Source organism: Genypterus blacodes, unplaced genomic scaffold (assembly GCF_046128005.1).
Source record: "Genypterus blacodes isolate CSIRO-AG114 ecotype Tasmania unplaced genomic scaffold, CSIRO-AGI_Gbla_v1 ptg000054l_1, whole genome shotgun sequence".
Taxonomy (NCBI): Eukaryota; Metazoa; Chordata; class Actinopteri; order Ophidiiformes; family Ophidiidae; genus Genypterus; species Genypterus blacodes.
Window position 1 is genome coordinate 596,787 of NW_027466866.1, and position 20,264 is coordinate 617,050.

General features: G+C 47.6%; 1 protein-coding gene across 17 annotated transcripts in view; it reads right to left on the minus strand.

Annotated features, from left to right (window-relative positions):
* Positions 1 to 498: 498 nt before the first annotated feature.
* Positions 499 to 20,264, minus strand: part of adgrl2a (adhesion G protein-coupled receptor L2a) — a 90,306-nt gene continuing 70,540 nt past the window's right edge. For 3 of the 17 annotated variants that reach the window (XM_076151288.1, XM_076151289.1, XM_076151286.1), the window contains exons 9-20: positions 18,473 to 18,656; positions 17,608 to 17,730; positions 17,310 to 17,515; positions 16,481 to 16,654; positions 16,072 to 16,281; positions 14,719 to 14,939; positions 14,033 to 14,099; positions 10,309 to 10,400; positions 8,141 to 8,309; positions 7,799 to 7,927; positions 6,548 to 6,644; positions 499 to 1,545 (exon numbers count right to left, since the gene is read on the minus strand). In XM_076151288.1, coding sequence (XP_076007403.1) covers positions 635 to 1,545; positions 6,548 to 6,644; positions 7,799 to 7,927; positions 8,141 to 8,309; positions 10,309 to 10,400; positions 14,033 to 14,099; positions 14,719 to 14,939; positions 16,072 to 16,281; positions 16,481 to 16,654; positions 17,310 to 17,515; positions 17,608 to 17,730; positions 18,473 to 18,656 — 2,583 coding nt within the window. In that variant the 3' untranslated portion in view covers positions 499 to 634. Of the gene's footprint in view, positions 1,546 to 2,188; positions 2,242 to 3,736; positions 3,755 to 4,666; positions 4,796 to 6,547; positions 6,645 to 7,798; positions 7,928 to 8,140; positions 8,310 to 10,308; positions 10,401 to 14,032; positions 14,100 to 14,718; positions 14,940 to 16,071; positions 16,282 to 16,480; positions 16,655 to 17,309; positions 17,516 to 17,607; positions 17,731 to 18,472; positions 18,657 to 20,264 lie in introns of those variants that run through there. The other 14 variants (XM_076151293.1, XM_076151304.1, XM_076151296.1 and 11 more) reach the window with 14 other exon arrangements.

Consider the following 20,264-nt stretch of genomic DNA (forward strand, 5'->3'; position numbering starts at 1 on the left):
TTCATGGTGATGGAGCGCGTCGCCGAGCAACCAGGACCTTATATTCCTATACTAACTGTCGGATCAGGAATCTTACAAACAAGAGTCTGTATCCTGGTCCCCGGGTGTCATATACAATAAAAACAGGCTTGGACGAGGATGTGGAGGAGTGTATGTACAACCTTTAGACCGGTAAACTGCTGATCGGATGGAGCCACGGATGCTTTCCCATTCATTGTTTTTTATTTTTTTTTGGTACCTAAAGATTTTTCTCAATGTTTCAACAGCAGCGGCACATTTAAATACATAGTTGGCTTGTCTCTTAAAATTGAAATTTCACTCTGCATTTGTATGTACAGTCTCGTTTAAACCTTCGCACTGCCATTTGCTGTGCACCAAGTCTCTTCTTCTGCAGGGAGGAGGAGGAGGAGGGGGGGGAGGTGGCGTGGTGTTTAGGAGGGGAAACGGGAGGTGGGTGGAGATGCGGGGAGGGTTGGAGCCGGCTAGTGTGTATGACGGGACTACTGGGTTCACTTCCAAAATAAAACAAACGCCTCACTAGTTCCCTTCACTATGTCTCCTCCAAGGAGTCAGGGCTGCAAAATAGGAGGAGGAGGAGGGGAAGAGGATGTTTGGAGAGAAGATTTAAATACATTTAAAGGCTTGTCACTAACTGCATCTGTCCTTCCCGTACGTCTCCTTCAGGAATGCAGTCTTCTTTAGTTATAGGAATAATGTAACCATCACTGTTCCCTCGATTGATCTGGTAATAGGCTTGGAGCTGATGTCCAGCCACTATATTAGGCATGCTCTTGTAGTAAACATCCTCATTCTCGCTCCTCTTGGAGGGGGACAGGTCCTCCATCACGTCGGGGCTGCTCTCGGGGTACGGAGAGTCCCTCAGATTAGGCATACTAGTGTACAAGGAGTCTCTATTAGGGGACTGCAGGCTGTCGTCCGGGTCGGTGGGTGTCAGCTGGCTGACAAAGGTATCCACTCCCCCATCGGTCCTCACCTTCTTCTGGGGTGCATACAGAAGCGAGTGAGTCCGCTGGGGGATAAGCGGCGCCTCCAGCTCCTGCTGATGGTGCAGCTCCAGGCCCCCTGTGTCACCCACGTGCACCAAAGACGAAGCGTCAGCTACGATGGCGTCGTCTTCGCTGCTGCTGCTGCCGCCGACCACCGTCACCTTGGGCGGAGCCCGCTCCGCGTGGTGGTGGTGATGGTGGTACTGCTGAGGCTGCTGGTGGTGGGGCTGATGGTGTAAACTGGGATGCTGCTGCGGCGGTGGCGGCGGCGGTTGTTGTTGTTGTTGGTGTTGGTGTTGTTGTTGTTGTTGTTGTTGTTGGTGGTGGCTTTTGTTACAGGCACGCAGGTTGTTGTGTACCAGCTCGGAGATGATCATTTTCTCGAACGCAGCGTCGTCCAGACTCAGTCCGCAGTCTACTACCTGCACACTGTCACCAAAGTCCCCGTTACGGAGCGAGTAGCTATTATTAAAATTACCATTTAGCGGTAGTGTATCCATTGCACTTGTATCCCTCACCGCATTGTTCAGTGAGTGCCCTGCAAAGACAGGAAGATGTGAGGGAGCGGACGTTAGTCAACACCAAAGTAACCATGGGGGGAGAACAAAGGAAAGTTTAATGCTGTTTAGGATGCAGGCTGACAATAGAAACTTTCAGTCAGATGAAGCCATGCCAGTATTACAGCTGGGCAAAGCTGTGAGCGCACAATCTGCATGCAGTGAGAAATCATTTTACTTTCTCATTTGTAGCTTAGCTAGCTAGTATCTTTGACTGAGAGGTGGAGCGTTGTGCCTTTCACTCTGCCACTAAAGGTGACACAGCAGTCCAAGTGATCCCAAACAACATTAAGGAACAAACTGTAACAGTGAGGACCATCACGACACGCACGCACGCACAAACACACACGCACACACACAAACGTCCACAGGTATGAAGCTACGGACGGGTAAGCTACAACACTCAGAGCTTTGCTAGCAGCGTGTACGTTTAAATGTGCCCAGGGAAAGAATAAAGACCAGAGATGGGAAAAGATGACACAGACAGGAAGCGAGAGTAAGTCACGGATCAACATGGGACAGCCATCTTTGTTCTGACTAAATAAAGGGAGGAGGGGAGGGGGGTAGGGGGAGCCCACAAGCAGCACTCCACCATCACCACACACAGCAGGGGAAAAGACTCACTTTGGACAACTCACATCATGTCTGTCTGCTCAGGCTATCTGGTCTAAGAGCAGCTGATGTACAAAAGAAAGTAAAATGATTTATTGGAACATGGAGAAGAATCACAACAAAATGTAAAGTAAAAAATCCGAACTGCAACTTAGTAAGAGCAAGGGTTCAGCAAAATAACTCAACAAGCATTGAACAGCTTTTTGGATTTCAGCGCCAAAAAGGTACTTTTTTTGGGGGGGGAGTTTTGTTCTTCTGCTTTCTGAGAGGTCGAGTTTGAGCGGCGACACTTTTACTGTGTGTGTGTGTTTGCGTTGGTACACTTTCTGTGCGTCACTTGGCAGCCCCGCGTGCCCAAAAAGCTGGCAAAGGTCAGAGCGGCCGCCCGGCAAGTCTCCGCAACTTGGCATCCGTCACGGTGACGGCTCCCGGCGAGAAGCGGGGGAACGAGACCGTGTTAGGACGGGGGGGTCAAAGGAAGCAGCAACAGAAAGGGTAAATATTTGTATGCCTTTGAGAGAGAGAGAGAGAGAGAGAGAGAGAGAGAGGAGGGGAGGGACGGGGGAGGCAAAGCGAAGATGAAGATGAAGGCCTAAAGGGCGTATGTCAAGGAGAGAGATGTGGAAAGCGCCGACTCCAAATGACAAATTAGAATTCATCTAACGGCGTCATTTTTTCCTCATCATCATCAACTGGAAGTTCACAGATTTGTTGTCGTTGCTGTTGTTGTTGTTAAATTTCTGGTTAAGACAGACGCCGCTAATAACGTGGAGTGATTGCGGCTGATTCTTTAAAACGACACTTCCACGCTTTTCCATTGCCATTCCGATATGAAAATGATTCGTCTTGCACTTTACACAGCTCTGCAGAGACGAGGGGGGACGAGCAAAGGGTGGATTAAAAGAGAGAGAGAGAGAGCGAGAGAGCGAGAGAGATAGGGAGAGAGAGGGGTTTTTGCAGATGAACGATGAAGACCTTGCCGATTAAAAAGAGACGAAAGCAAAAAAAAAAAAGGGGGGGGAGAGTGAAAGAAATTAAGCAGCTGCTGCCGTGACGACCGTGTGTTTGTAAACGCGAGGAGGCAAATTTTGTGTCAATTGCGAGCCGGAGACGCATGTGTGTGTGTGTGTGTGTGTGTGTGTGAGAGAGAGAGAGGACACGGAGACTGCAGAATGCCAGGGGCGAGTCACAGAGCAGAACTCGACCAAATGCTCCTTTTATCTGCCAGGTAAACAAAAGCAAAACGGCTTTTGTTTATTTTATTTTTTTTCGGGGGGTCTTTAAACGCCACACAAGAAGCAGAGGAGAGAGAAGCAGAGAAAACAGTGGAAACAAATAAGAGAGACGATCTGAATGTTTGTCGTCAGGATTCTTAAAGGTGGGTCAGATTTGAATGGAGGTCCTGTTCCAGTTTGTGAACCACTTGCTCCCTGAGTGTGTGTTAATGGCCTAAAGTAAACCAGTGATTGTGGCGGGGGAGGGGGAGGATTCGGTTGTTTTAAATAAGCATGCTGAAAAAAATTTACATTTGATAGGCAAAGTTAAGTTTTACTCCCATACTTGTCTCTCTGTAGGTCACTAGAGGGAAGCACAAGGAGAAGCAGAGACATAAGAGACGTTTCAAAATACAACGGCACACACACATTTACAGCTACAGCTCATGTAGAGAACGCCCACACATATATATGTATAGATATATATATATAGAGAGAGAGGCAATAGAATAATCAAATATATCAATATGGTTAAATTTACCTGTTAATTATCTAACTTGAGGAGTTCAGTTGCAAAAACAGAAAACAGAAGCATTTTTATTCATTTCTTTTCTCTCTATTCAATTCCAGGTCAAACCAATCAAACTTTATGGAGCAATATTGTTATCATTATTATTTTTTAGAATATTTCGAATTTTTATTATTCAATTTCAAATGAGTTTGAATGATGTCACAATAATAACCATGAATTATGAAATTAATATTTTACAAAAGTGGAATTTTCTGTTTTTGCAAATGAAGTCTGCACCGGTAGTTTAAACACCCACACACACACACACACACACACACACACACACACACACACACAGCCTGATCAATTTGTGAGCATTAATCACAACAATTTTACGACAATCTTGCTCAACGCGGCTGTTTACCCTTACACATGCTGTAGTATCTCATTCCCACCTTAATCATTACATCCCATTCAATGTGTGTGGATGTGAGGAGAAATATGAGAGGTTGATGAATTATGATGAATCACAAGAACCACACACACACGTACACACACACACAAACACACGCGCGGAGCCATTGTATGTAAGCGTTTGGGAGACAATGATTCAGAGAGAAAGTCGATACTACATAACATCCGGCTTTTTGAGAAGCCCTCAACTGAGACGACAAGGAGGAGAAGAAATGAAAAGAGAGCGAGAGGGAGGGAGGGAGAGAGAGAGAGAGAGAAGCCTGGAGATGCAGGTGAAAGTATGGAGCACACCTGGTGAGTTAAACACTGGAGCCGTGGGGGTGTTACATACGACTGTCTCGGCCAGTAAGGTGTTATAAGGGTTGTTAGTGCCTTGTGGTCGGAGGAGAGGATTTGTTAGTAGATAATTCCCGGTCATTCCTAGAGTGGCACAGACAGAAGAGGAGGAGGAAGGTAAGTGTCGCCCCGCACTCACACACACAGAGAGGAGAGAGAGAGAGAGAGAGAGAGAGAGAGAGAGAGAGAGAGAGGGAGAACAAAAGTGCAACGTTTGCCTTTGAGGGGGGGTGGGGGAGGGGGGGGTGGAGTTGTGTGTGTTGGAGCGTCGGGTGTTTTGTTCTTAAAGCTGAAATTGCAGAAGGCGGCGAGAGAGGAAGACGAGCGAGTGTAAATAAAGGTTTGCATTCTAAGAGCCGCTCCATCACCCCTCCTTCCTCCCTCCCCTCCCTCCCTCCTCCACCCCCTAACTTTTGTCGTTGGCTCGTGTGAGTCAGCCCAGTGAACAACAAAATGTAAACCAATTTTCCACCCACTGTGTTCATAACCGCATCCTGTCATCAGCGCTTCTGTTGTGTCATGATTACATACTATTTCCAGAAAATAGCATCCTGGAGCATTTCTGTTAGTGCACAGAAGGCTGGGGAGCGTTTCACACGTCAAAACACAACCCCCCCCCCCCTCTCCAAAACAATGTTTGATATCAACATGTTTATTCAAAACGCTGGGATCGCAAATCCGTTCTTTTTTTTTTGGCTGTGTCTTCTTTAAGGTTCTAAAGAGATCCGAGGTGCTTCCGCTGCCATTTATCACCTGCGTTAATACCATCTGTCATGTTGCGGAAAGTCTCCAGGGACGATTTTAATGACAGGGAAGTGCTTCCAGGAGATAGAGCCCTGCTTTAGTGCAGCGGCTCTCAGGGGTAACTAGGCTACTGCACCCCGGAGTGATCAATTTCCAACCTTTTGCGTTAACAACTCCAGGAAATGGAGGTATGAGAGGGAGGGGGAAAAGGTCCCCACTCCTGTATTGTCGCTGATGTAACCGGGCGAGTTAAAGTCAGGTCCGAAACGCTTGTGTGCAATGTTTTTTTTTGTTTTTTTACCTTGTAGGAGAGGAGGGGGGGGCGACGGCAAAGAAGGAATATCAAGCGAAAAAGAGTGGCGGAAGGAGGGGAGGAAGGGGGAGGGAGTTAAGTTATACAACCTTGGTGTAAAACCTCTCTCCCCCTCTTGCATGCTTGGGAAGCCAATTCCAGCGCGAGCAGAAAGCCTAACAACGCACTAAGCACTCCGGGTCAGCCAGAGTTGAACATCATCTTCTCATCATCATATTTGTGCTCAAACTAAATAATAAATGACAGGTTTCTTTTTTTTTTTTCTCTTCCCTTCCCGCCCGCCTCATAAATCCTGGCGTTAAAGTAACAGAGGTCACCTTACATGGCAGCCGACAAATAGCCTCTCTGCATGTTCTCCATCCAGCTACAACTTGAATAAATAAAAGTTTTCCTGGGCTATTTTCTGTTTTTATCCACTCTCCCCCTGAGCTCCGGTATGAACTTCTGGACGGCCAGCACTCAAATGAAAAATGCTCCATCCTTGCCCCAATTTGTGACTGGCATTACCAGGCGGGATGACAGCGCACAGAGTGTTTGAGGACGGATCTTTGTAATCCTCGCCTGGCAGACGGAGGAGGAGACGGAAGGTTCTAGATTTCCCTTTATCTTTCCCCCCGCTGCTCTGCTTTTAACGCCCTGCATTTATTACAATCATTGGAGTCGGATCCTGGACGCTGGTGTGAAATCACCGGGAAGCTGAGGGAGGTATTTTTAGCCGGCCCGATGGAAATGTGTGCATACGTGTGTGCGTGTGAAGAGAAATGAGGTGTGAAACTGACCTTGGTTAAGGGTGGAGGTGCTGTTGATGTCACCTGAGATAAAGGAGGACTCGGATTGCTTTCTTACGGTGTCATTCCACATTCTCCTGATACGACTCTGTCAGGTCAACAAGGGAGAGTCATTAGGACTTTGAACAAGCCCGCTCACCTTTCAGATCAACTTTCATTAATTTCCTCCTGCGACACGGCTCGGGCTCCGTCGCTCCTCGCCTGCCCGCCGACACCGCAGACGAGTGGAGCTCTAAATCTCCATTTCCACTCTTAACTTTCTCAAGTAATTAAGTGGACTTTTGCACTGGGGCTCGGGTGGTGAGCGCGGTGCGTGAGGCGGCGCTGTTTGTAAGGGAAACAGCACATCTGGAGCTTTTTATTCACCAAGGTCTATTACCCTTTAATAATAAAGAGATGAAGTAAATATCTTTTTTTGTAATTTTGGCTTTCCCTGCAGTAAAATGTGCTTGCAATGCTCTTTAAATAGTGCAGTACTATTTTCCCATGCACATGACGTTAGTGAGAAAAAGGATAAAAGCAAAGTGCTAAAGGGGGGCAGGACAGAGGAGAGATACTCATGCAGCACAGCAGATGCTACTTGTAAAAATGTGGCATGTTTGTGATTCTTCATCATCTACCTCTGAAGCTAAAAATGCATAATGGGCATTTTTTTGGGCCTTTTTGTGCGATGCCTACATGCTGATGACCAAAACACATTCACACAGGCACTTCTTTAAACTTTGGCATTTGTAACGTTTTGTACCGAGCTCCCAATGGATTCAACATCTCAGTGGAAGCTTCGGCCCTTAATTCCAACAAAAATCAATGTCAATTTCCACGTGTTCCTGCCAGCGACGGGGGAGCGTTAAGCCGTGATGTCGCTGATGAGACGCAGGATGTGGATTGGGAACAGTAGCTGCACACTGACAGCCTGGATTCTGTCTCTCTGATACAAACATTACTGATACACACTTTGGGTTGTATTTTCCCCTCATTTCCAGCGTGTGGTGAGCGTTAAAGCTGCAGCACAGGACTGAAAGAGGCAGTGGCCAATGTTATCTATTTTCACTCAGTGCACAAAGCGGTGCTGCAGCAACAGTGGCTACACCTGGGTTGCTTTTACACATTAAACCTCAAATGGAAACAGGAACGTGGGATTAACTGTGTAATGCCTTTAACCTTACAATTCACTGTGATGGCACAATAGAGCTGTGTGTTTGCGTGTGTGTCTGCGTGGGTGTGCGGTCTCGGCTGGTGTACCTGTGTACCAGAGGAGTAGCGAGCGCTGGTCCGTGTGGTTGAAGTCTTTGCAGAGCCGTGCGAGCTCTCGGTAGGCAGCCCTCCGCAGCAGTACGTGTGGCGAAAGCACTTGCTGTATTCTTTGCGGACCTGCGTCGAGCAAACAGCGACGTGTTGACACACAATGTTGACTTTACATATGACTTAGCCAAGATCTCCAGGCGAGCTCGTGTTTGTCCTTTCATATCAGCACGCCGCGCTTTGTGCATTCCGCTGCGTCCGGCCTTGACTATTCAAATCCAGGAAACCTTTCACCTTGGAAAACATCAAACACAAGCGTGGGGGAAAGACGGAGGAACTCACTTTTTTCTGCAGGAGGCAATGGAAGATGAAGATAAACATTCCTTGGAAGGTGTTGAATATGGTGAAGAGGTACGCCATGACCACCGAGGCCTCGCTGATGAAGAACAGACCGAAGGACCACGTCAGACCCAGCAAGCACAGCAGAGCGAAGGCACCCATGACCCAGGATCTAAACACACACACACACACACACACACACACACACACACACACACACACACACACACAGGAGAGGACAAAATCCAGCGTTAGATGCGTTCGCTGCTGCCAGGAGAAAAAGGAAAGAAAGAAAAGGAAAAGAATGAAGAATGTGTGACGGTATCAACAAACATCTAGATGTCCTCCTGCTGACCACGACCCCACCCCTCCACCCACACACATGCACTCTCTATTATCAGAGGATCGTCCGGTTGGAACCTTCAGTAATGGTCTATTTGCGGTGAGTGAGCTGGCTTGGAGAGTTACAGACACTGTGTGTGAAAGCCAAGTTCAATAGGAAGAAGAGAAGGTCCCGTGGAGCCTTCAGACACCAACAACAAATGGTCACAACTGGGCGCACGAAAGCCAACAAACACATGGACACGGAGAGAGTGTGAGCATTCACATGAAGAGAGGATGAGTGCAGCCACCAAGCGAAAAGACAGGGAGGGGATGGAGTGGCGAATCAAAGCAAGAAAAGGAGGAGGAGAAGGAGGAGAATCAACTACAAACGCCGAGAAGACGGAGACTTCTGGGTAACATGTCCTTACTTGATAAACCGTTTATTATCTTCATAGCTAGAGAGCATGATAAGCAGGAAGAGAGAAACACAATTAGATCAGAAACGCAGCACAGCCGGGGTTAGTCGGCATTAGAGTGATAAATCTTCAACTTTGATCCAAGGAAAAATCACGGAGGGCAAAATGGAATTAAAGGTCTAACAAAGGCAGGAGGTTCCATGTTTCTGCTGCTGGTGATTCAGTTACAAAAATGGGTCAGAGCACATCGTCTGTATGGCTGAGTTTGTGTTAAAGCTACAAGTGGATATAGTGAAGGAAGGTATAGAGGATAGAAGGCTTACCCGGGCAAATCTGTATTATAGTAGCCGTCACAAACGCGATAATTACTGGCGTAGAGAAAGAGAGAGAGAGAGAGGAAGACAGAAGCAGAATGATTGGCGAGGGGGGGAAGGAGAAGAAAGCGAGACAGCGTGGGTTAAGTTTTGTTCCTGCATGCAGCATGCGATGACATCGACGGTCAGAGAGGAGCAGAGACGCACGTTTGGCACAAAACAAACAAAACCACCAAGGCCACTGGGAAAAGGGCAAAATGCTATAGATAAAACTGTATTTATGTTGTATAAACAAGCCCAAGAGGAAGAAATTAACATCCAAATACCAATGTTTGGTTAATGCGTTCTGCCGCGGTTTCATTGATAAGGGAGAAAGTCTAAATAAGCCATTTCCCCCCACTGATTGCAGCTTCACCATGGCGATGAAATGCCCACGAAAAATAACTTAACGGTGGTGAAGAAAAAACAGCGGCGGTGTGGAAGTTTGGATCCAGAATGAAGGGGGAGGAGCTTGTAGTATACAGACATAAATAGGACTTGAACCCAAATTGCACCAAACTACACAAAACAAACAAATCAGACCGTTGGGGAAACATTTGCTCTCCTTCCAATAGCTAAACACATCATAACAGTGGAGGGGCGCTACAGAGAGAGGAAGACCAAGCTAGAGGGGCACAGATTGAGGTGGGGGGGGGGGGGGGGCGGTGGCGGTGGCGGTGGTCGGGCTTGGTGGCGGTTTGCGTTGGGGAGGAATTCTTCTCTGGGATTAGAAGCTGAGGGAACTATAAAAAAGATTTGACATGTTCCAGCAGCGAACACACATGGTAGCTGTTTCCCTCCGACGCACCCCACCCTGCCCCCGCCCCTGCCCCCGAGATGGAGGGAGCTGGAGGTGGCGGCCTTAAGAGCGGCGAGGAGACGTGAACAATTAAGGACTCTGTGGTCGAGCGGCTTGGAGAGAAAACAGCTGAAAAGGGGGCGAAGGAGTCACGACTCACGAAGCCGCCGTGTCATAATAATCAGTCAGGAAGTCCAGTGAAAGTAACTGCAGATAGATGAAAGATAGAGGAAGAAGAAGAAGCTGGTCTGGTTCGGTTTGGTTCGGCGCTTTACTTACTTTATATTCTCCAGTCGGCTGGAGTCCGGTTTCAGGGTGGTGGAGTGCTTCACCATTTTGTACATGGTAATGACCAGGAAGATGAGATTGAGCTGTCAAAACAGAGTAATTGCGGCGTAAATACACAGAAAAGCACGACTCAGCAAACATCAGAGAGAGAGAGAGAGAGAGAGAGGGAGAGGGAGAGAGAGGGAGAGCAAGAGAGAGAGCTGTTAATTTGTCTATAAGTATTAAAAGAGTCTGTGGACATGCCTTCAAATCCCTGCATGTCCACAGACTAATCCAATAAACATCTATCGTTCCAGCCAGGCTCAGGCCGGCCGACTGGCGCCAAATTTAGTGTCATTCTATATCAATAAGAGCATGGAAATGCATTAAAATCCATCACAGCGAGGGAAAAAAAAAAAAAAAAAAAAAGCAGCCACACAGCAGCAGTCTGCCAGAGTCAGAGGGGGATGAAGAGTAGACGGGGAAATAAGAGACCCTCTTGTTGTACAAAACAACTGCATATCATTTTATGCACATAGTGAAATATTATAAGGTACATGCAGCTGGAAAAGGCTTGAGGGAACATGGTACATTTTCTTCAATACTCTGTGTCGACGGATGGAGAGAGAGAGGGGGGGGGGAGAGAGAGAGAGAGAGAGGAAGATGAAGATGCCTTTTGCCGATTTAATGCATTAAACCTTAAGGGAGCCAGTGGCACATATCAGGTTGAGGCAGGGATAGCGTGTGCATTTATTTGCTACCTTTAAAAGAAAAATCAATAGCGTGATTTAGAGACATGAAGGCTGAAAGGGCCAGAGAGGAGCCGCTCCAAATTATTTACTTCAAAAAAAGAGAAAAGAAACATTTATTCTGGTGCAAACTAGTCTCGGACACACACACGCGCACTCACACGGCAGCAGCAGCATTTGTTGGGTGAAAGCAGGCATGCATGAACCGTTCGGAGACAAACGCATGAATGCAAAAGGAAGGAATATCGCAAATGTGTAAGTGGCTAACCGAGAAATAAACGCATCTGGAATCACAAAAGCTTCCCAGAATCCTCAAAACAAAAGAGAGGAATATGAAGGTGGAGGCCATTAAGAGCTTCTCAGAGTTATTGTGTCTCTAGACGAGCCAAACGTGACAGAATAAACCAATGACCTTTGAGGGGCGCCGGCTCGGACCACGCCGCCTTTCACTCCCGCGCACAAACTCTGTGTTCTATTGCGTCCACCCTATCAAAAGCCTGCTGCCGGGGATCAATACGTCGCCCCTCCACATGCAATCAGCCGCGGGAGCCACTAACAATAATCCAGGTGGAGGAGGAAGAGGAGGAGGGGGAGAGGAGTGTAATGGAAAATAATTTGAGTTACTTTTATTGCGCACGCGCCACTGATAGTGTGTTTTGTTTCGCCGGCATCAGCCATTATTTCTGTCAGCCGCCTTTGTGAGTCAGGCAGGGTGGAGGGGAGGAAGAGGGGGAGGAAGAGGAGGGGGAGGGGGGGGCACATAGGGACGGCCTGGGCGAGGGACTTCTTCTGAAAATCCCTTTCACACAGCCTGGAGTGGTGACATGGATCCAATGAGACAGAGGAGGAAGAGCAGCAGCGTACCTTAAAGTAACCTAGCAGCGCGGCCTGTGTCCCCCCCGCCTCCCCCCCCCCCGCTCTCTCACTCTCTCTCTCTCGGCCCTTCCCGGGGGGATCCCGCCCCATCGCTGCGGCGGAGCTGCCTCGCCTCCATCCCTCAACTCTGTCTCCCTCTCTCCGAATCACCGTTGCAAGCCATGCAGAAGCACCTCGCCACATTGGGACTGAGGAGGAGAAAGCTTTTTTCTGCAGCGGGAGTGTGTGTGCGTGTGTGTGTGTGTGTGTGTGTACACACTGAACTCCAAATGAACTGCCAGGGATAAAATATTAAAGGTGCAGATGGAGCTGTCCAGATGAGAAGAACTGCCCACGACGTGTCATGATCCAAAAGGCTTCGTGTTGAAGCCATCTCAAGCATACTAATGGCTCCCCCCCACCACTCATTACTTCCATGTTCCTCCTTCATGGAGCTAATACCCCCCAGTGCCCTGAGACGGGCCAACCTCTGCCTCTCAACACGCCTCCCGCCAGCTGCTGGTTTCAGTCCGATTTAAGGGGGGAAAAATGAAGCGGGTGAGCAAACATTTTGGTGATCAGATTTGGCAAAGAGACGTGAGCCAGAGCGACCCTGTTTGCTCTGCCTGGGCCGTTTCTCCTCCCTCTCCCCCTCGCCGACAAGGACAAAGCCAATTTATAGAGAAACCAGGGTCACGGATGGAGTAGACAAACCTTGCTCCCCGGCACTCCCCTGAGGCGCCGCTTTCCCCAGCACTTTGTCTTTTCTTGTCAATTGTCGCCTGGAAGCGCGGCGAGCAGCGTGCGACGCCAGAGGGCCAGAGCTGCAGGACCTCATTCCCGCCACGCATTAGCTCCGCCGCAATACATTAGCTACTGGCGGGGTCGTGGTTCTAACTCTCAGGGTCACCGCCGGCGGGATTCCTGATCATCTTTCCGCCGCAGACGCATTTTTCATGCAAATCACTACAGTAACCGACGCGTGATGGAGAAAAACGACGAGGTTCCAATTTAGGGAGACGGCAGCGTATTCCTGTGTGGCTGACGAGAGCGTTTGCTGAGACAGGGAGAAATGTCTGCCGGTTTTTGAAGACAAACTTAGCTCGTCCTCAATTATGTGCTCACACATCCAAAGCAGGTGCTGAGAGATAAAAAATGGATAAACACACAAACAAACCCTGCAAACTCAAAGCATTTCAATCCGATCTAGACTTTCATCAGGCCTTCTGCGCGTTTTCCTGGCTTTTTAAAAAAAGGACAATGTCTGCAGAGAAACACAGCCTGGTGTGTGACTCCCTCCTTTTTTTTCTCATTCTGTTAAGGCACAGCTGTGTTACATTACGGCTGGAAGCTCGCCGCAGTCGGCCAATGGCAGCGCGAGGAGGCTTGCTGGGATTTGACACGGATGGCCCCGTCAATCCACTATACTTTCAGCGTTATTCTGATGTTCCGCACAGGTCAGCGCATCTGTAGATACGGGACTAACCATTAACCTGGATAATGAACGTAGCGTTGAACAAACACCACCCATCCTCGCTCGCACGGCGGTGAGACACGTTCGCAGCCCCTTGCTTATCCCTCGCCGCGCTCCGAGGGCAAAGCAATACGCGAGGAAGAAGAGCTGAGAGGATCCGTCTGAGGAATACCACCTGCTATTTCTTTAATTCTGTACGTGCGTGTGTGTGTGTGTGTGTGGGTAGGACTCCCCCAGGTCCAGCTCTTGTGCGTCTCTCAGATGGAGCGAGAGATAATAATGTCACGACCAGTAAATAATTGCATGCCTCAACGGCGCATATGTCAATACAATATTCTATATGTCCTTCACCCCGGATCGTCCTTCGCCAAACAGAGAGGTGCCTTTGCTTTCTGCTAAGGCTTTGGAGGACAAAGAGCGCGAAGAGGCGGGGAGAAAAAAAGATGACATACACACACACTGGCAGCAACACCTATACCTCCAGGCCATGGGAAGTTACACTTGAAGGCCATTAGGCAACGTGTGTGATGTGGAAACGTGACTTTGGCGTGATATTTGAGCTGGAAAAACTCCACTCGCTCATCTTTCTTCTAAGCTTTTATTTTTCATCTGGTTCTCTCACTGGGTAGTTTTCATGGAAACAAAGAAGCACGCTTACCATGATGATGAAGGTGACCGGTCCTATAAAGCTCCATATGAAGTGATTATCCACGCTGAGCCAACACCTATGAGGGAGAGAGGGAGGGAGGGAGAGAAGAGAGAGTGTGAGAGAGAAAGAGAGAGAGATTTTATCAAAGGAACACGTACTAGAAAACACATACTACTCGTCTATTATACGAGACTCACATCACCCTGAGCTCGGGGCATCGCCTGGTCACTTATTTTATTCAGATTTCCGAGCACTTTTTCCGAAAGCTTCAACGCTAATACAGTCGTAGAAAGCCGAGAGGGTAACAACAAGTAGCCCCACTTGATAGCCGGGTCTTTGTGGAGATATGGCCATTAATCTGCGTAAAAGGCTTTTTCTGCACAGTGCTCTTCTCTTTAAGAGAGCATTTACAAACAAGAGGTCACAGGAGGGTCTTTGAGCAGAGAGGCATTAATGTAGCCGCGGCCCCCCTGAAACCACAGTGTTGAGTCTGTCAGCCACTTTCCAATGACATAAAAAATTGAACAGCTGCCCGTCCCTGGCAAAGCAGCACAAATGTTACGGTGTAGTCTGACAGGGAGGCACACGAGGCTCTGGCAGGGATGATGAAGTAGATTCTGCTCGGAAAGAGAGAAGAAAAAAAAAACAGAAAGCGTCCGCCGCGCCTCACTCGCCGGGTTTTGTCAGCCACTTACGCTTTCTTGGTGCCGTAGCTTCTGTAGTCGATGGCCGCGGAGACGCCGACCACGATGGCGGGGAAAAGGTAGCCGGACACGTAGTAGTACTTCTTCCGCGAGTATTCGCTCTCGAAGACCTCCACCAGCATGAGGTACAGCTGCACCCCCTCCAGACACATCCAGGAGAAGGAGGCCAGGAAGAAGAAGTGGAGGATCCCGGCGATGATGGCACATCCGATCTGAAGACGAACAAAATTACAACAAATCAAGAATAAATATTGCATTTGCAGGTTTTCATAAGATGGGGAGATGTCTGACAGGCGCACAAAGCTGATGCACACATGACAAAGTAACTCAACATCCACCTTTTATGGAAAATTGGATAGAGTTTCCTGTGGGTCTTATTAAATCCCACTGAAATGAAGACATTCAAGACTCTCTTTCAGTTTAGTGCCGCTATTCCCGTCCGGTGCGACATGTATCACTGTGATGGGAAGGAACGTACGAAAAACTGCAGTCGCCCTGAGAGACACAGCTATCAGTCTTGCGCAAAACAAAAACAAAAAAGTAGATAAAACAAACAGATTTACACCAAATCTTCCCCTTTTCTACGCCAAAAAGCTTTGAAAAAGGCTGTAAGCAGATGGAGCAACACGGCTGACACGCCAGGTTTAAGTGGTCCCATCTCACAAACAAGGAGCGCTTTGTCTTAACACGCACACACGTGCACACCAGGGGCTCGTTTCTTTTATGTAACACACTCTTTTATTTAACCTTTACATGCTTACAGCTAAATCGGGGATCAATTGTTAAAAAAAAAGTTCCTTTCTTGTCCTTTTTAGATAAACTTTGAAATACCTTTAAAGTTTCATGCCTCGCACTCGTTTGAATCACTTTTGTGTATGAAATGTGCAATATAAATAAAGTTGCCCGGCCTTGCTCATCCATCAAGTTCCCTTAATAAAAAAAAACATGAATATTCAGCAACCACATGGGCTCAGGTTTATGCACAGGTCTAAACTCTCCATCATCGCCGCCGCGCCGCTAAAAGCCTCTCGCGTTGTCAGTTTAGAGTTAGTGGTTTTAATCATACGGCTCTGATGCTTAGATTCACTGCTTTTTCTCCCCAAAATGAGGAGAAATGATGAAATGCGTTGAAGCGGCTCAGATGATTTTGGAAGGTGGTCACAGCCATGGTGCGTGTGGTTTTAACTAAAAGAGCTAGATGACTAATACTGTGTGGGACAAATCAGGGACAATCAGAGAGACGCCTGGAACAATGTTTACACTTTCATTCATCTCACTTAAAAAGGGGAAAGTGGGAGAAAATAACAAAAAAAGAATGAATCCAAATGAAGTCACTCGGCTTACCCGGGGCTCCGTCATGTCGATGCCGATGAGGAAGATCAACTCTGCGATGAAGAGGTTGATGCACAGGTTCTTGTGGATGGTGTTGCGGTCGCTCTGCAGGCCCCGGAAGAAGCAGAAGGTGAAGATGCTGATGGTGAGGCAGACGAGCGACACCACGATGCCCACGCGGGTGATGACGGTCAGCAGCAGCTCGTGCTCTCTGCCGGGTCCCTGGATCAGGACAAAGAAATACGCTTTGATGTACTACAACTACAACAACTTGATGAAAACGAAAAATGAAGAAAGAATCAAAGATAGAAGTCTCTGAGCTCCTGTAACACTGCCTTTCAAAGTATGTTTCAGCAGATACAAGACCTTAATTGAAGTACAGCAAACGTAACCGACAAGAGTATAAAGAAGTGTTTCATACCGAGACTTCACGGTGTGCCATGAGGATGGCAAAGTTGGTAAGGTGGCTGCAGGAGCAGGTGGTGTGTGTCTTGTTGGAGTCCAGGAGCTTGCAGCCTTGGGTGGACCAGTAGCCCATCATACTCCTCTCCGAGTAATTCCAGAAGGAGCAATTGGAGTTGAAGTAGTGCTCCATCTGCAGATAACAAGAGATATGGTTAAGTGTCCAAATAATTGACTGCATGAAATTGAAGTGTAGATGTAGAACACAGAAGCCATTTACCCCCTACTCATACAAAGTATTCCTCCGCAATGATATGGAGGAGGATTTGTCACTCTGTGGCTCCTTATGAAGCAATTCATATGTTGTATCTCATTTGGCACATGCTTGCCGATTCAACCGAGGCATGATCGGGAATACGAGGCCTTAATAACAGAAGGGCATAATTGTTTGATGGCGTTGTCTTTGGAATTGCACAATTTCTCTGATAAAGGATGGAGTCACGCGTGGCCCTCTGGGAACTCTGGTGACAACTTTAAAAGACGGAAGATAATTGGTGCTCCAGTAATTTCATCCTAGATTGTACGGCTAATCTAGGAGTTAATTTCCCCCACTATAAAAGAAAATGGGTATCATTTATATCCCAATGTTGATTAAAGAATTAGTTTTCATTAAGAATTCACTTAGGTTCTAAAGACTCCTTTAATTTGATGTTCAATGACTTAAATAAACTGCCAACTGACCTCGGCAGACATTTACAATTCAAATTGCAGATCTCCGCCTGCTCTGGATGTTCCCCTCCTGGTGTTTTTAATATGACCCCCCCATTTACTCCAGCAGGGAGACTCACGTCAATGTGCTCCAGGGTGAAAACCACCGGGTCGTTAATGAACACGCGGCTGGACTCTTTGTTGATTGAGGCTGCGATGATGTCGGAGTTGACAGCCACCGACACGTTGCGGCCGTAAGCCTCGTTTGCCATCTTGATGGTGGCGTTCTCCGTGCTGAGGAACTGGCCCAGGTTTCTGTAGAGCACAAAGACCAGCTTGGCGACTCCTGCAGAGGCGGGAGAAGAGATGTTAACACTCAATTATATACTGTGCTTTCTATTTAATATCTAATATATTGAATCAGTTCGAGATGTTTACCGTTGCGACTGTTGAGCTTGACGGTATTGGCCGACAGCTGGATGGAGATGCCAGATTTGCTGGATTGCGGAAACTTAAAGTCCTGCACCTGGCCGTCGGTGCTGAGCACATACACATCCAGGACTGCGGCGAGGAAGGGAAGAGAAAACGGGAAAGAAAGAGGAGACGCCAAGTCATTACGAGCCGCTTCGACTTGGAAACCGACACAGAATATTGATGTCAACGCTGTCAGAGCCTGACAAATCTGCACCGAGACAGCGACTCCAACAACAAATCAAGGCGATAATCAGCGACGGAGTCAGAAGCAAAAAAAACAAGAATCTCAACGTAATGTGATCATTTGTGATTATTTCATCCCAGGGAGGAAGCTTGCTAATGTGAATAAAACACTGCTGAGAGGAGACAGAAATAATAACAGAGAAAAAGCTTTATTTGTGTGTGCTAACAGCTGAAGAAAGCGGGAAGAGGAGGAGGAGGAGGTGGAGGAGGGGGCTGTGGATAAACAATGTACTTTTTCTGACTCCACAGCAGGCTAATGTTCACATTAATGTATAGAGTTACAAGGTCTAGACGCATACATTTATAAACTAAGCGTGCGCAATCAGAGAATCCAGTCTATTTAATTGTCTGATATTCATCACTTTGTCAGTAAGCGACTCGTTAAACCTAATATGCGTTGTTTTCCTGTTCCCCCGAGGTTTAAACGCTTATTATGAAAACAAAGTCCCTTTTTTATGCGGCGGCCTTGTTTTCCTATCACGAGAGTAACTCTTTCAATGAATTGAAGGTAATCAAATTAACCGAGCTCGCACCAAAAAACACAGCACCCCCCGCCATCCGCTTAGCGCGTGGCTCCGTTACTTACTGATGTTGTCTGCGGGGACCTTGACGATGGCGGGCTCCATGAGGTTGTCGGCGAGGACGAAGGCCCCTTCCTCCAGAGTGTCCAGCAGCATGGTGGCGGCGTGGGTTTGCTCCGTGCTGTTCATGTCCTGCCAGGACTTCAACGCCTCGGGCCGCAGGAGGTTATCGACCGTGTCTACGATGGCCTGCGTGAACCCGGCGAGACAGGGAAGAAGAAGAAGAGGAAGAAGAAGGAGAAGAAGGAGCGTAAGTGATGGAGGGAAACAGACAACGTTTACAGGCTTCACACGCCGACATGCAGGCAATGAGATGAATCATCCACACCCGGATCGTGATGAGAAACCAAAGATATTCAAAAGCAATGTGTGTCTTTTTGTTGCCGTATAGATGATAACTTAATCGATACACAATGCAGAATTTTTTAAAACTATATCGATCGCGAAGAGAGAGAGAGGGAGGAGAGGCTGCAGTGTCTTTTTCAAGGACACTTGAGCAAGGCACATGGGGTCAGAGTATTGAGCTCTCATCAGGGCTATCCAATAACACTGTGTGCAAGTTGTAGCAACCAAAGTTAAAGCTGTACAACACAGCAGATGGGAGCCTTTAGTCTTTTAAGAATCAAGCCATAATCAATCAATGATACAATAATAATCCATCCAAACCCCAATAAATCCTTTCAGATTGTTAAATGGATTTTTCTGTACGGTTTGAAAATGCAGGAAAAGGATAAACGCAGACGCAATGATGACAGATTATACGTGGTTATCGCGTTAACGGAGTCTGGTGGGAAGCTGGAATGTTGGAAAAACACACTCGGAGAAACAGAAACATAACAGAAGAGTTTGAATAGCGGTGAGCTGTGATCAATCACGTTCGTATTTGTGTTGCACGTTTCCGCCAGAATATGCAACTCAAAGAGGTTTGCAGTAAAAAAAATCAGATAAGATGAAGAAAAAACAAGGAATAAAGTATGGAAGTAATAAATACAAGAATAAAAATAAACTAAACATATGAATAAGTATTTGTGCTATGAAGTAAATTGGTGAAAATGGTAATTAGTGGTGACCTTTGCTTTTCTCTGCTACACCGGTGAGGCAGACGCTCATGTAATAATAAATCCATCCAGCAAAATGCATCGGAAAAATAACAGCATTATTTGTGTATTTTAAGAAAACAAGGCCAAATATAACGGATGCTCGCTTTAAACAAACAGGGGCCAACGCACGCTCGCCGCCACCTAAACTGCTGCCCGGCAGACGGAGGAACGACACAGGCGTCGGCTCCAGACGCCGACGGCATTTCTCCAGGTTATAATCGAATCGCTGCGTCTAATCAGGTAATCAATGACAGAGAGTTGGGGGGGAAGGGACGGGAGGAGAGAGGGAGAGGGATGGGAGGGGGGAGGGGAGAGGGAGTGGTTGGGGCCGGCATGGCGTGGCTAATGTGTCGGTGAGTCAAGTATGGCAGATGTCAGATACTGCTGACTCAACAATCTATGTCCCCTGATCCTCTCCAGCTGTTATTAGTGGCATGAATGCTGTCATTTCAAATCGACCGTCCTGCTGTAACGCTGCACTTCTCCACATTGCGACAATCATGTGAGGTTTTTTTGGAGAGGGGGGATGTGGTGCAAACTGCATATTTCCCCCCTGTTCCCCTCTCTCTTTTTTATGAGCGCATGCATGGCCGTCTACTGGCTAATTAGCTCGATCCATTTTAATACTCTCCCAGAGGACTAATCTGGATTGGGGAGGGGTGGCGGTGGGTGACATTGGTGGCAGGTGGAGGACGCC